At 47.6% G+C, this 17,100-nt stretch overlaps 1 protein-coding gene across 1 annotated transcript in view; it reads right to left on the bottom strand.

The window, feature by feature from the left end:
• Tmc7 (transmembrane channel like 7) overlaps positions 1–17,100 on the bottom strand; it is a 48,685-nt gene that overhangs the window by 16,651 nt on the left and 14,934 nt on the right. The window contains exons 2-6 of the mRNA XM_028867788.2: positions 13,702–13,942; positions 11,596–11,744; positions 6,628–6,795; positions 4,644–4,726; positions 1,025–1,170 (exon numbers count right to left, since the gene is read on the bottom strand). Of these exons, the coding sequence (XP_028723621.1) occupies positions 1,025–1,170; positions 4,644–4,726; positions 6,628–6,795; positions 11,596–11,744; positions 13,702–13,942 (787 nt within the window). The remainder of the gene's footprint in view (positions 1–1,024; positions 1,171–4,643; positions 4,727–6,627; positions 6,796–11,595; positions 11,745–13,701; positions 13,943–17,100) is intronic.

Below are 17,100 nucleotides of genomic sequence, written 5' to 3'. Positions count from 1 at the left end.
ACCTTCACAGAATTTCTGTGCCCGTGACCAGAGGAGCTGCAGGCTGGTAGAGACCGATGTGCTATTTCCCACCACTGCAGGGAGCTGCCGCCACACAGACACTCAGAGCTGAGGAGGCTCTTGATTTTAATATCGTTCCTAAACCAAGGCTGTGTCCTTCTCAGAAGTCTCTCCCCCTTCTTTGGCTCGCTGTGCACTCAATTCCCCAATGGTCCAATTAACCAGGGTTGGTTTTCTGCCACTTGCAAGCCAATGGAGACCCAGTTAACATAATACTCCCCGGCCAGAAGGAAGCCTGTGAGGAAGAGGGGTCTGGAAGAGGTACTTAGCACACACTGGACTGTAGGCTGCTGCCCCAGCTGCCAGCTCCTGACTTCTACTCTGTCTGAGTCTTGGCTGCAACACACTCAACCCCTTCCTCTGAAGCCCACCCGTGGGCTCTGCTTATCTTTCAGACCCTGACTTCCAGAATCCATACAACAGTAAGAGACTCCAGCCACCAAGAATCTGAGACATCCCACAGACTTATGGGGGTGGAAAAATGTAGGGAGGATGTGGAACCTTTAAGAGGTGGGACAGGCCGGGCAGTGGTGGCGCATGCCTTTAATCCCAGCACTCGGGAGGCAGAGGCAGGTGGATCTTTGTGAGTTCGAGGCCAGCCTGGTCTATGGAGCAAAATCCAGGAAAGGCACAAAGCTACACAGAGAAACCCTGTCTGAAAAACCAAAAAAAAAAAAAAAAAAAAAAAAAAAAAAAAGAGGTGGGACAGGCTCACAGAAGGAGGTCACAGGGCTGGACTCCTGGTTAGAGTGCTCTCTGCTGTCTGACCCACCACCATATGAACAAGCTTCCTGCCCTCTCCTACTGCCTTCCTCACTGCGAGGGGCTGAAAGTCCCTGTGACCGTGAGCCCAGATGGATCTTTCCTCCCTTGAGCTGTCTCTGCCAGGTGTTTGGTCACAGCAGTACGAGCCATGCTGACACAAATGGCAATCAAAGAGGAGGAGGAAGCAAGGGGCGCTCACCTCTTCACTATCCAGAGCAGACTCAGGGCCAGGTAGGCAATCGTGCTTACTAAGTAAGCCAGGGGCAGATCATACGTGAAGTTCTGAAATTTCACTCCATCAATGGTGTAGTGGCCATAAAACAGGCTGGTCTCCTCCAAGAAACCCTGAACAAAGCAAGAACATGGGGTCAGGGGGGTCATCTCAGGCAGGCAACCAAAGGAGGCATCCCTGCCTCAAGGAACCCACGCTCAAGTGCCCTTGTTCATCACGGAATCTCTCCACACCAGAGCCAAAGCCAAGGTACACGGGATGCTGGGCTGGTGTTAGGGGAATAAGGTACTGCTAACACCTGAGTATCAAAACTCACTGGTAAGACGCCTCAGCGGTGCATGTACTGCTCCTGAAGAGGACCCAGGTTGCCTTCCAGCACCCACAACAGGAAACTCACAACCTCCTGTAACTCCAGTTCCAGGAGACCTGATGCCCTCCTCTGCCCTCATGTCCACATACTCCCACACAGACACACCCAGATACACATACAAAATTAAATACTTTTTATGTGAGAAAAATTTCTGGGCCATAGCATCAAAACAACAACAACAACAACAACAACAACAAAAAACCACTTAAGTTTAACACAAGCATAAACAGTATATTCTGAAAACTATGAACCACGGTTCAAATAAAAATGGGTGGGGATGTAGCTCAGTGGGTAGAGCGCTGGCCTGTTATGCACAAGGTTGTGGATTTGATCCCAGCTTAAAACAGGGATGGGGACACATGCCTATAATCCTAGCACTCTAGAGGTAGAAGCAGATGGATCAGAAGTTTGAAGTCATTCTTTTTGAGATACATAATTATTTTGATGCCAGCCTGGGCTATAAGGGACATATCTCAACAAAACAAAACAAAAAAGAGACTCTCTCTCATATTTATCGCCATATATGATATATATATCTCCACCCATCCAGGTGGTGGTAATCACACCTATAGTGCATGCACTTGGAAGGCAGAGGCAGGCTGATCTCTGTGAGTTTAAAGCCAGCCAGGTCTACAGAATGAGTTCCAGGACAGCCAGAGCTGTTACATAGAGAAACCCTATCTCAAAAAAACCAAAAATAAACAGAAAGGCATCATTTATTTTGGATCATGTTCTTAGTTCAGCATTTCCATATCAATACTCTACAAATGGGTCTACAGAACCAGCACAAACCCACACAGAGCCCAGCTGGCTTCATTCAGAAATCAACAAGATGGTCTTACAGTTTAGATGTAACTGCATGGGAGTCAGCAGCCAAAACCACCTTGGGAAAGAAGAGTAACCTTGGAAGACCACTGTCTTGCCTCCAGGTCTTACCGCAAAACAAAATCAAGAGCGTCCAGTGCAGGCACAAAACCCAGCACAGAAGCGGCCTTTAATGCCAGCACTTGGGAAGCAGAGGCAGGTAGATCTCTGTGAATTCAGGGCTAGACTGGTCTACACAAAACAAAGCAAACCAATAAAAACAACAACAAAATCAGACACACAGCAAAACAGAACTAAGCACCCCTACATCTCCAGCCAACGAGTTTTTGTAGGAGAAAATATGTCTTCTGAACACACAATACTGAGACTCACAGAGAGACAAATCACATATACCATCAGCTTAAAATGGATCAGGGATCCAAGCATTAGAGGCGAACATACAGAAATGGCAACAAGTTTCAGGTTAGCCTGAGCCAAATAGCAGCGAGACTGTTTAAACTAATAAACTAAGTCCTACTTTTTCCATGACAACCATGTACTCTCACACTACCTGAGTCAGAAAATGTTTAAATAGACGCAAATGTAGAAGACAAGACTCCATACTGTCTCCCACTGTCTCAAAGGCTGGACACACTCATCATAAAAATCTGTCCAGCTCTTCAGATCCCTTTCCACATGGCCCCAGGTGGATCTTAGTTCTCACCAACCTTTCCCTCACAATAAAGGGACATCATCGGGCCAGAGGGCCACAGAGCCCAGAAAATAAGTTCCCTGCCCTCAGAAGAAGCCTGTTTCAGAAGTCAAGCCTGTGGCCTCACTTTTGGCCCTATTTCAGTGGAAAGTGGCTACAATGGAATGAAATGAAACCCATTCCTCGGTCACAGACGCCACATTGCAAGAGCTCAAGAGCCGATGCTCTCTCACTGTGTATAACAGATCCAAGTTACTCTCCAGAAGCCTGCAGAAAGTTCCTCTGCACAGGGCTGCTGAAGCAGGCTACCTGTGTTGCACATCTATGATCTGTGCCACTAACTGTCCTTTAAAACACACTAACACATGTTACCTGTGGGATGCAACAGGAAGAAATGGGGCTATTTAGTGGGTTCCTGTCTTGAAAACCCAAAGAGAAGAAGAGGAGCAAGAGGAAGAGGAAGGAAGAGGAGGAGGAGAAGGATCAGAGATGACAGTATCTCTGAGGCTTGGTTCCAGGAATTTTTTTTTTTTTTTTTTGGTTTTTAGAGACAGGGTTTCTCTGCGTAGCTTTGCGCCTTTCCTGGAGCTCACTTGGTAGCCCAGGCTGGCCTTGAACTCACAGAGATCCGCCTGCCTTTGCCTCCCTGTGCTCCACCATGATAAGTTGAGTTTTGCTCTCAGTAACAATGACTTGGAGCAAGACACTAAGTTGTTCTCGTTTGCAGAGCTTCCCGTTTTCTCATTTTTATCCCTGGCAGTTGATTGTGCACCCAACAACCCCTGAGTTGTTTTGTAGAAAACATGACTTCAGAGATGTAAAACCGCTGGGCAGTGGTGGTGCACGCCTTTAATCCCAGCACTTGGGAGGCAGAGCCAGGCAGATATCTGTGAGTTCGAGGCTAGCCTGGTCTACAAAGCAAGTTCTAGGTAAGGCGCAAAGCTACCCAGAGAAACCCTGTCTCAAAAAAAAAAAAAAAAAGATCCAGAGATGTAAAACCACACAGCCACATACCCACACACACAGTATTAAATGCAATGAACAATTACCTATTCAGAAAACTCACACCTTCTATGATGTGGCATTTTAATAACAGCAACTTCCAGAAAGAGAGCTTCATCTGCAAGCTATGTGTCTCTTGTCTGAAATGCTTGGAACACACAGGGCCTGACACCTCCGACCTTTTCAGAATCTGGAATATTCCCACAGACTTCACCAGTTGGGTGTCCATCAGACAATCCCAAATGCCCCCAATACGACTTGGGGTTTTCAGATCAGAGAGGCTAACGGCCCAGTCCTGTAATTCAGGCCAACCAAAGGTAGCAGAGAGCAGGAAAAGGCCACTGGCTGGAAGCAGCAGTGTGTACTTCCTGAACACTCATTCGCTCTAACAGGAGGTCAGCAGGAGTGCACAGGGCGGGCCGATGAGCCCCCTGCAAACCCTGCTTCTGCCGCTCACTGCCAACACTGGCATTTGGCTCTCACTGGTCTTTGAAAAGGAACACTGTCTTTTGGATTTTGTGGTTGTTTTGAGACAAAGTCTCACTAAGTAGCCTAGGCTGGCCTGGCAATCCTCCCGTCTTCACCTGTAAGATCACAGGCACACACCACACCACAGAGTCCCGTTCAGGACACTGATGTCTAACTCACTTGACTGTCAGTGTAAGGAGGGTCCACAACGGATGGAGGTGAGTACTTACTGTGCCAGACAGCAAGTCTATGATGTAACTATAAAAGTAAATGAGCCCAGAGCTACTGACTGGATAGACTGTGCACTGAATATCTGCAAGAAACAAAAACAAGGACGTGCGTTAGCAACAGCCTCACTCTGCCGGTAACCCATCTACTGCAGTTTGTGAACCTAAGCTGTGGCTCCATATTCAGATACACCTGTGAGTTCGTACATGCTGTATCTGTCACGTCCTGCTGTTCTATGTTCAAGTCCCAGTGGGTCTGATACATCCCCTTTTCTTTACGTCTATGTATAGTGTTTCTTTTACTCCTTTACTTTGCTTTAGCATGTGCCTTTACTAAACAATTTGGGGTTATATCGATTTCCGTTTGTTTAGTGGGTCTTTTATTGTTTCATTTTGCTTTTATTTATTTGTGTGTTGATATGTGTGTGTATGTGCAACATGTTCATGCAGGTGCCCACAGAGGGCAGGAGAGGGCACCGGATCCCATGGAACAGAAGCTCCAGGTGACTCTGGCTGCTACGCTGACGTGGGTGCTATGAAAGGAACCTAGATCCTCTGCAAAAGCAGTATACGCTCTTAATCTCTCCAGCCCCTCATTTCACTTTCTGGGAACAAGGTTTCACTTCACATTTTAGACTATCGCCAAATCCGCATCTTCCCACTTCAGCACCCTAGGCAGTAGGACTAGAAGATATGCACCACCCAGGGCAGTTAGTGTTTAATATCATTGTCCTTTTAATATTTATTTTATTTTAAATTATGTGTATGAGAGGATATATGTCTGCAAGTGCCCACAGAGAACAGAACAGGGAATCACATCCCCCACATCTGGAGTTACAGGTAGTTGTGAGAGCCCACTGGGGAGCTGGAAACCAAACCTAATCTCTACAGCCTTGATGGTTATGATTCTTTAAATGATCTCAGTATTCAATAACAAAGTGTTGTTTTCAGGGAGGAATAATCTTCTCTATTTCAATGATCACCCGGGCTCAACAGAGAAAGAAACTGAGAAAGAGAGAGGCTCAGAAAGGTTAGTTGACAGGCACGGCTGGCCTGGAAACCTAACTTTGTTGATTTTCACACAGCAGCAGGAAATATGTCTCTACAACAGTGGATACGTGAGAAAACAGGCGTACACAGGAGGCGGAAAGCAGCCCTCACACTAAGTCTGAAGTGCCAGGTTATTTGAATTTTAACGAATCAAAATGGAAATAAAGATGACGAGGAGGAAGGCACGGGGCCTCTGAAGCGATGAGCCAGGGTTCTTCTGGGTAAGGAGTTGTGTGACTGAAGGGTCTGAGGGCTTTGGAAGACCTTCAGAAGACCTGGGACCAAGCTGGCCCCTCCACCAAGCCTAGGATCAGAGGTTTCAGTGAGTGTCTGTGAAACAGAGGAAACCCTCCCCATCTGGGCTAATAGGATCCCCGGAAGATCTGAGTTTGGTTGAGAATACAAAATCCCAGTCCAGCACTTCCCAGAGTGTCTGGCACAAGATCACTGTGGAATTGCTATCAGCTTCAAGCACATTCTTATCATAGATAACAATCTTGAAATGAAGTCACCTTGGGTGAGGGGTTGATTCTTTTAGGTTTGCTAAATGTCCCACTTACCCACCCTGCATCGCTACCCACATGCCCTCATGAACTCAGAAGGGGCTGGGTGTCCTGATTTGGCCAATGAGATGTGGAAGAAATGTGTTTGTGTGTCATCTCCAAACAGAAATGTCAGGAATCAGCACACATTTGCCATGGCTCTCTTCCCCTGGATCACAGTGACAATCATGGCTGCCCCAGCAGTTTGGGCTCCTCAATGAAAATTTCCAGTCCATGATGGATCTGGACTACAAATGAGAAGTAAATGTTTACAGTTACCGGTACCAAGGATAACAGGATCATTTGTTTCTGCAGCATAACCTAACCCATCCCGACTGACACAGTTGCCCGGGAGAGGAAGCCCTGCAGCCCGGACAGCCAGTCCTTCAACTCACCCATGTCTTTGAATGGAATGAACACGAAAGTGCTGTTGGTAATCTTGTACTTGGTGAGTATAATCGGGAGCAAAACCAGCATGAAGATGATCAGGAATATCACCAGGTTCAGCACCACCAGGAACCGTAGGAAAGAGAAGTAAGACTGGATGCCCGTACCAAACTTCCCTGGAAAAGAAGCAATGTGGCTATCAGTGACCTGCTTGCTGCACACAGTGGACTCCATCACCAAGAGAAGGCTGAGGAAAAAGGATCCCTGCTGTGGGAAAGAGAGGAAGAATCATATTCCTTTGATGGATTTTTTTTATTACTGGTACGGAAGTCAGAAGACAACTTTCAGAAGTCTGTTCTCTCCTTTCACTACATGGGTCCCAGAGACCCACTTGGGTCATTGGGCTTCAAGCCTGGCTTCACCCATGACATCTCATGCTCAATTCTTTACCTGAAACCCAGATTCCTAGAGAGTTTTCATATGTAGATCCACAGCTGCTTCTGAACATGTCCATTAAGAGCAGTCGGAAGTGAGGAAGGGCTTCCCAGTTCCCTTTTGTCACATGACCATCCAGCTGCCTCAGCACTGCTCTGGATGTCAATTATCTATATCTGTAACATATGTTCTGCATCCTACCCTGTCTGTGGTCCACACACCTATCTTTACACCTATAGGAGACTTAGCTGTTGCAGACTCAGGCCAAGGGGTGATCTCTGGTGCTATGCATCTCCAGCTTCCTTCTTCCCTGAGCTTATCCTGGGTACCCTTGGTATTCAACAGTTCTAACATACAATGCTTAGAATCAGTACATCCATTTTCACACACAGACACACACAGATGAGTCTCTGATTGAATTACATGAAATACATTAATGAATTTGAGACGTAACATCTCATCTTTTAATATTGAATCTCCTGATTCATGAACATGGATCTCTTTTGGTATCTCTTAGTAAGATTTTTATAACCAGCTTCCCTTTCCTCCCATTCTCCTCCTCTTTCTCCTTTTTTTCCCCTTTGAGACAGGGTCTCACTATGTAGTCCTGACTGGCCTTGAACTCTCTTATATAGACCAAGTTGGCCTGCAACTCAGAGATCCACCTGCCTCTGCCTCTGCCTCCTGCATGCTGGGATTTAAAGGTGTGACATACCACACCTGGCCTTTTTTTTTGGGGGGGGGGGTGGAGAATACTGCTATATAATTTAGGCTAGCTTTGAACTTATCAGGTATATCTGGCTATTCTGGAATTGATGATCCTCCTGCCTCTACCTCCCAAGTTCAGGGATTATAGGCATAGGTCATCACACCTGGCCCATAAAATGTTTAGTTTCCTATGCTTGGGCATTATTTATTTCTCCTTAGATAAACTTCTAGGGATTTGACTGTTTAAATGTGATTATAAATCATACTGAAAACTTCATTTTGTGGGGCTGGAGAGATGGGTCAGTGGTTAGAAATGTGTTCTGCTCTGCAGAGAACTCAAGCTTGGTTCTCAGCACCCACATTAGGTAGTTTACAAGCACCTGTCACTGTAGCTGAAGGGTCTCCAACTTCCTCCTCGGGCACCTGCACCTATACACACACACCCCACACATATAATCAAAACATGCACACACAGCCCACACAGATGCACACACGTAGAATCAAAACACACACACACAGCCCACACAGATGCACACACATATAATCAAAACACACACACACACACACCCCACACATATAATCAAAACACACACACAGCCCACACAGATGCACACACATATAATCAAAACACACACACACACACACACACACACACCCCACACATATAATCAAAACACACACACACAGCCCACACAGATGCACACACATATAATCAAAACACACACACACACACACACCCCACACATATAATCAAAACACACACACACCCCACACATATAATCAAAACACACACACACACCCCACACAGATGCACACATGTATAATCAAAACACACACACACTCCACACATATAATCAAAACACACACACACAGCCCACACAGATGCACACACGTATAATCAAAACACACACACACAGCCCACACAGATGCACACACATATAATTAAAATTTTTAAAACTTTAAAAACCCTTACTTTTCTAAATGGTGCTAGTATGAAGAAATACACTTAAGGCTGGGACTGTAGCTCAGAGGTAGAGTACTTACTTAGCATGTGCAAAGCCCTAGGTTCCCCAGCAAAACCCTGTTAGGAGGTTCCCAGCAACCCCCTAATAATGGGGTAAATACAATCAATTTTATACAGACTTTGTCAAATCAGCAACTAACCTTGTTAAATCTACATGTTGATTCTAATAGATTGTCTTTTGTATTTTCTATGTATATATTATCTGGACAAATGATATTTTATTTCTTCCCTTTCTGATTCTTTGCCCTTTCTGCCTCATCTCTGAAGTGCGCAGTTAGCTAAGACTTCCAGAGTAATGCTGAAGAGACTCTGTGATAACAAGCACATTTCCTCATTCTCAAGCTCAGGCTTTCCAGCATGTCATTTAATAGAATACTTGCTGTAAGGTTTTCATAGATTTTAAAAGGCAAAAGCTCTTCTAGCTCACACTTGCCAAGAATGAGGACTAGGGCTAATGGTGTCTTCTCTGCATCTCTCAGAAAGCTCACAGCATCTCTCAGAATGATCTCAGTGTCTCCATTCAGAAGAGCAGTCTCCTAGCAGAGAAGACCTGAATCCCTGCAGACAGTCTGTAGAGCAAAGTGCTTTTCGTTCCTTAGGAGTCAAGAGCACATGGCTGACCCTGATGATGGAAGACACCCACACCATGCTCTGTCAAACACTCAGCGATGTCACCAGAGTTAATGGCTTTGATTTGCACACCTTCTCGTTCTGCCCCAGGGACATCCAGTCAGCCAAGAAATCCCAGTAGAACAAATGAAGAGAAAGCCAAAGATCCGGTTGCCCAGGGAAAAGAAAGCCTCAGCAGTCAGAAGTCTCCAGGCGTATTCCACCAAACCAGGGAAGCTGGGCACAGCTTCTCGTTACTGTGGGCTGGTACCTGACAACTCAGGGAGGAAGGTATTTGGGGCTCACAGTTTGAGGGGACACAGTCCATCATGACACAGAAGGCATGGCAGCAGGCGTGTTGAGGGGACTGATCACCGTGTGTCCACAGTCAGAAAGCAGAAGAGAGACGGGAAAGGGGACTCAGACAAGAAACCTCAAGGCCCACCCCAGTGCTCCATTTCCTCCAGTTAGGTCCCACTTTGAGGCTAGCCCACAGGTGGAGACCGAGTGTTCAGACACAGGAGTCTATGGGGGACATTTCATGTTCAAAACACTTGGCCTGTGAAGCCTGACGGCCTGTGTGCTTCATCCTGGCTGAGTGCCCTTGGGCAAGCATCCTAACGTCGCTGTGGCAGGCAAATGCTGAAGTATCCACATGAAAGGGTTTTGTGAGGCTGGGCATGGTGGCACCCACTTTTAATACTAGCATTCGGAGGCAGAGGCAGGCAGATCTGAGTTCAAGGCCAGCCTGGTCTACCCAGAGAGAAACAAAGGGGTGGGAGTCTTGTGAGGACTAACAGAGATAATCTGAGTGAGACGCCCAAGGCAACACTTGGTTCATCGACAATGCTCATAAGGATTTGCTTGTACTTTGCTCAAGACCACACTATGCTTCCATTTCAGGAGAAAGGGTGCGAGTGTGTGGGGAAGTTCTGGATGAGCCCGGAAGACTTCTTAGAACTATGTTTACAAGTCTCCATATAAGACAACAATTTACAAAGAAGAATACATTATCAGTGGTATATTTAAATATTTATTATATTTTAATTATATATATGGGGAGGGGGGATACACAGACACCTGTGGAGGCTAGAAGAGGGTTCTGGATTCCCTGAAGCTGGAGTTACAGGCCGTGGTGAGCTTCTCAGTGTGGGTGCTAGAAACGGAACTGGGGCCTTGGCAAGTTCCTGCTCTTACCTGCTGAACTCTGCTCCAGCACCACCTTCCCCAGAAGACCAGAGGACACTCTACCATCTGTTGTTTGCTTGTTTGTTTGGGGGACAGAGCTCCAAGGTGTCACCCTGGCTGGCCTGAAACTCAGAGATGCACTTGTCCCTATCTGGATTAAGGTCCTGGTCACCACGCCTGGCACTATACTTTTAGGGTAGGTAATAAGGAAGATGGTCACTTCTCCCAAACATCCTGCCATGCTCTTTACAGACTGTGTTGGGAACTTCTATGTCAGCAGCTATTAAGGCACTGATTATAAATCGTTTTGTTTTATGATAGAAAAATACAGAATGGTAAGAGGCATCTCCCTCCCTGCCCCAGGCTCTGCTGTGACCTTTCTAGAAGACAAAGGGACAGGCCCTATTAAGGTTAAGTGTGGGTCAAGTTCATACTTGAGACAGTCAGCTTGACTGGATCTAGAGTCACTGAGGAGGCACCTCTGGGCATGTCTGTCAGGGACATGTCTGTCAGGGAACAGAGAGGTTCGACTGAGGTGGAAAGACCCACCCTGAATGTGGGCAGCACCATCCCATGAGCTAGACTGAATAAAAAGAGGAAAGTGAACTGAGCTCCAGCGCTCATGGCTTCTGTGTCCTGACTACAGATGCCACACGACCAGCCTCCTCAAGCTCCTGACGGCATGCCTCGCCCTGCCATGGCAGACGGTATTCTGAAACTGTGAGCCAGAACAGACCCTTCCTCCCTCAGTTTGCTTCTGTGTGACAGCGACGAGGACAGTCACTAACACAACATTCACCTTGGAAGGAAATCCTCAACATCGCAAGAGCCAGGTGCAAACCCAGCTTGCCTGCAGGGGAGGCCACACCAGATAAGGCAAAATCCCAAAATGCTCAGCCCCAACCTCAGCTGTCTGCAGGGGAAGCTGTAAGCTGGTAAGCATAACACTGCCCCCCCCGCCCCCACCCCCAGCAGCTTGGCCTGCAGGGGAGCCGCGGCAAACAGGCTCTACCTTCAATGCTGCGGATGTCCTTGCGCCACAGCTCCAGGTGGGTGGTCATCTCACGAGCTTTCTCTAGGAACCTCTTCCAGGACTTGCTGCTGTACCGTTTCCACTGGTCCCACTCGGATAAATACTTCATCTGGGTTTCCTGAATGTCCCTGCATCAAAAAAGGGCCATGAGCGTGACAAGGACAAGGTAGCATCAAGTCTAAGCTTCCAGGACACCCGGGATGAGAGCCTAGTCAGCCATAAAAAGGGATGACGACACACGCTCCAGTGTGAATGAACCTTCAAAGTGTTACACAAAATAAAAAAAAGCCAGACTGGGAGGTCACTTTCCATGCACACATAAGTCTAGAGACAGCAGGTTCATGGCTGCCTGGGCTGACGGAGGGGGAACTGAGAGTGCTTTTTTTAATGGGTACAGAGTTTCCAGCTGTGGTGATAAAGCATTTTTGGAAGTAGCTGGAGTGATGGATGCACAGCATTGCCAATAGGCTCAGTGCCACTGAATTATAAGCTGTCGATCACAGTGTGTACTGTGTGCTCAGTACAATGATCCTACGGTGCCATTCCTAACCTCTTGCCCTACCCCGTCAGCTGATCAGATCCTCCTATTTCACCTCCAGGTTACACCTTCTTTTGATAACACATTCTCTCCAATTAATGTCTATCTCTCCCAATATGCTACAAATGGCTGTTTTGTTTATGAGACAGGATCTCATGATGTAGCTCTGACTGGTCTGGCACTTGCCATGTTGACCAGGCTGGCCTTGAACTCACAGAGATTCATCCACCTGCCTCTGCCTCCAAGTGCTAGGATTAAAGGTCTGTGCCACCATGCTCAGCCTGATGCCACAAGTTCTTTAAAGGATGAGAATATATAATATGTGTTGCTGTGGTCCTCTGTCCCAGGAGCACAGACTGCTGATTCCATGATAGCCCCAGCCTGGCTGGGTTTGCTCTCCACTTTTTCTTAAGCACAGTAGCTGGTTATTTAATCCATTCTTAATAAATACCCACCACTAACCATAGAACAATATTCACAAAAAAGTACATTTACTATGTACTGCTGTATTCATGAAAGGTGAACTGCTTTCCCATTGCACAGAGTATGTTTAGACACACAAATGGATAGATATAGATACAGATATTGATAAATGGATGGACAGATAGGATAGACAAATGGATAAATGGATATAGATAGATACATTGATGGATGTATACAAATACAGACAAAGAAGGATAGATGATAGATGGATATAGATAAATGGATACAGATTAGTGGATGAACAGATGATAGATATGATGACAATGGATAGATGAGAGATGGATGGATGGATATGATGTACATGCCTGTAACCCTAACTTTGGGAGGTGGGGACAGGTGAATTCAAGATTAGCCCAGGTTACACAGAGATATCATGACACGAAAAAGGAGGGGAAGAGGCCTGGGGTGACGGCTCAATGGGTAAAGTGTGTGGTGTGCAAACCTGAGGACCTGATTAGGATCCCTAGGACCTGCCTGTCACCCCAGAGCTGGGTGATGTGCAAGCCTGAGGACCTGATTAGGATCCCTAGGACCTGCCTGTCACCCCAGAGCTGGGTGGGTCTTAGGGACTTGCTGGGTGTGCAGCCTGAGACTGAAGGATCCTAGGAGACTTGCTGGTCCAGCCTGAACAGCCAACTGCTGAACTCCAGGTTCAGTGAGAGAGTATGTTCCCCTCAAAACTGAAGTGGAGTGACAGAGGGTGCCAACAAATGTCAACTTCTGGCCCCTCCATGGGTGCTTGCACATACATACATATACATGTACACAGAGAGAGAGAGATGAGAAGAGGGGGAGAAAGACAGATACAGAGAGAGAGGGGGAAAGAAGAGAGGGAGAGAGAGAGAGAATGAGAATGTGAGTCTGGCTACAAGTAAACTAAACCTGGGACTGTGTATTCAAACAGGAGGTGACCAACTTCTTGAAGGTCATGTGTCACCACAGCTTAGGAATGCTCACTACAGAATGAACTCTCGGTTCCACACATGACAAGCACACCACACGCACCACATACATCCCTCTCCCAGCCTACAGCATGGCCACTTCCAGGTGGCTACTGAACAAACCTCAGCCTCCGCTTCTCAGAGATGTTCAGCGCATACTTGCGGATGGACTGGCTGTTGAGGTTCTCTGGGATTCCTCCATCCAGCTGGGAACTGTAGGAGTCGGTCGGCTTCAGCAGGGTGCCACTCTGCTTGTCCCGGGCGAGGATGTTTGTCCTCCGGCGTGCCACTGACCGATAGCTTGGCAGCTCTTGAAGGAAGTTCACAGGCGGAGAGAAGCAGCTAGAACCCAGAGACATGTTCTCTGGGTAAAAGAAGAAAAGCAAAATTCACTCCAGACAGCTTGGGAGCCTTCAAATCTCAGAGACCAGGAACAAGCCTTGGAAGACAGTCACTCACCTCGCCAGTGACAGAATAGCTGGACTTTCTTTTCTTTTTTTTTACTGTGCTGGGAATTGAACCCAGGACCTCACACATACACATGCTAGGCAAGTTCTCTACCTCTGAGCTACCTAGCCAGTCCTTCATTTATTTAGAAAAGGCTTTGATAAGTTTCCCAGGCTGGCCTTGAATTTGGAATCTTCCCGCCTTGGTCTGCTGTGTGGTGGGGATTATATACCTGTGTCAACACAAATTACAAACCTGTGTCATTCTGCTTTGTTCTGTTTGCATGGGTATGAGTGCTCTCCCGTGTGTGGGTATGTACGTGTGTGCAGGTGCACGTATGCTTGTGTCAGTGAAGACAATGCTGGGGGTCCCCCACGATCACTCTCTACCCTATATATTGAGGCAGGGTCTCTCACTTGAACCCAGAGCTCACCCATCCAGATAGTCTAGCTGGCCAGCTTGCTCCAAGAGATGGGATTCCTCTGCCTCTTGAGCACTGGAATTACTACTGGACATTTAAGTGGGTTCTGGACATCCAAACTCTGGTCCTCACATATAGGGGGCAAGTACTTCATCCACTAGGTCATCTCCCCAGCCCTGGCTGCATTTTGTTGTCCAGGATAATGCAGAGGACAGTGACATCATCTTCACATGGGCTCGCTCTATAGGTGTGTCTGCATGAAACTTAGGTGGTAAGGTTCCTGTAGCCATTAGTTAAATGCATGGTCCATTTGCTGAATGAAGCTAGCAAAGTGTGCTCTATCTCCAATAAGTGAAGGAGATGATAATGTGTAAGAGCCATGATCCCCTAAGCAATTGGCTCCATGGACATCCTAACTTGTACCCTTCCTGTTGGGTACTAAATGGCTTAAGTTCGAATCCTGACCTGGTCCCTTTTCTGCTGTGTGTTTGGGGGGAGTTACTTCTCAGAACTTCAGTTTCCTCATTCCAAATAGTCATTCAACAAATAGGCCTACATGTGTCCTTCAGGGAGCCAAGGATACCATGGTAGCCAAAGAAAACGTCCTGCTCTTATGCAGCTTATAATCTGAGGTGGGTGAGGGGGGGACCAGCCAATGAGCTGGTGATAAATTTATGCCAAGAAGTAATACGTACAATGAACACAAAACATAAGAGCAAATGGGGTGATGTGAAGGGTTAGGGACAGAGGTTATCCTGGGACGGGGTGCTGTCTTTGGTCAAGTTCTTTCTGTTTTGGTCAGATCTTCCCCTTAGCTGAAGCTCAGTGAAGGGGGGACACAGACTTGAGGCTATGTGGGGAAGAGCAGGTCCCAGGAAGGGCAGAGTCTGGGGCAGCAGCACACGTGGCACATTTGTAGAAAGGTGTGCCGACTCCTGATGCAGAAGGATGGACAGACAGGAGCCCGGAAGTCCATTTGATTGGTGGATGGTGGAGTCATCCCAGCCCTTCTACGACCCTTCCCCAAGCCTGCCCTGTAACTTGGTTTAACCAAAGGGCACAAAACAAACAACAACAACAAAAACCTCTGCCAACCCCAAGTCATAAAAGAGCCCAGAAGCCACTTCTGGGCATTTAAGTGCCAGTCATGTAAGAAACCTGCCAGGGCCAGCAAGCTAGCTCAGAGGGTAAATGCACTTGCCACTGACGCTGAGGATCTGAGTTCGAATTCTGGAACCCACATGATGCAAGAGGAGAATCAACTCCTGCAAGCTGTCCTCTTACCTCCAACATGCACCACAGCATGCATACATACACATTCATGCACATAATTTAAAAGAAATCCAGTCTGCAGAACCTGCTGACAAGAACCAGGCCCCTGCTTTTGTCCCCAGCCACAGAGAACATGCATAAGGGCATCGTATGTGGGGTGTGGAAAGAGAAAAGAAAGAGGCCTGAGTGTCTGGACTATAGCCAACGAGGTTTTACGGGCTGATATGACCCACAGAAGCCACTGAGGACTCTGGACGGAGCTGATTGTGTTCTGAGTACACTTTAACAGGTCTCCCTGAGTAGGCTGCTGGAACCCATACTGTGATCCTAACTCTCAGGCGACTAAGACAGAGAATCCTGAAGTTGAAACCACCCAGGGCTACATAGTGAGACCCTAGGGGCAGGCCTGGGGTAACCCTAAGGATGAGCCTGGGTTCAGTAGGTATGGTCACAGCATCACAAGTGCTCACCAGGGTGCAGGTTCTCAGTGTCCCCGGCCCCAGATGTACCCGGAAGTATGAGAGGGCTGGGGGAGGACAAGGGGCCAGCATTCCAGGTCCCTCTGGAATGTGCAGATTCCCTAACCTCTGCCCTCCCAACAGGCAGGCCCAGACACGAGACAACAGTTATCTCACTGTAGATGACGCAGAGACATGCGCCTGGGTTCTGCCAACCTCATGAGCAAGCCATGCCACATTCACCCCGACACACCCTGAGGACGTGAGCCACGCTGCCTCCAGCAATTAGGAGGTTAATGTAGAACCGTGCAGTAGGGCACGGGTGCAGCCTCGGGGCCACTCTTCCCTCTCGGCAGCAACAAAGAACTGTTATTAACCAAGAACAAAGGTCTTTGACTAGGGAGCCTATTGAATATTCAACAACTGTGGGGTCAGGGACCAACGCAGGATGGGGACTGCAGCCTGGGCTGGCTTTAGATGCTGCACTGTCACCCCCCGGCCAGGCCATCCCAGGAAGACACCAATTCTGCTGATCTCAGGAACAGGGCGTCTAACACCACAAGCCACCGACACCTGTCACACTGTGAGCTTCAGGGAGCACTCACTTTGGGCATGGCTGTTAGACGTACCGGAAGCTAGGCCTAGCAGTGTATACATGTAAGGCCAGCAGTCGGGAGGCTGAGGCAGGAGATTGCTGCAAGTGTGGATTACACGTGTGGCCAGCCTGGATTACACAACATGACCCTGACTCAACCTGACTGGATTTAGAATCAAAGAGTAGAGAGTCGAGTTGAGGATGAAAATCACTATCATGGGGCTCGCTCGGCAGGTAAAAGGCTTGCAGTGTAAGCCTGGGGATTTGCGTTCAGTCCCAGAACTCACAGTAGGAGAGACCAACTCCTGAAGGATCGTCTCTGACTTCCA

Source organism: Peromyscus leucopus, chromosome 1 (assembly GCF_004664715.2).
Source record: "Peromyscus leucopus breed LL Stock chromosome 1, UCI_PerLeu_2.1, whole genome shotgun sequence".
Taxonomy (NCBI): Eukaryota; Metazoa; Chordata; class Mammalia; order Rodentia; family Cricetidae; genus Peromyscus; species Peromyscus leucopus.
This window is presented reverse-complemented; position numbering and strand designations above follow the sequence as displayed.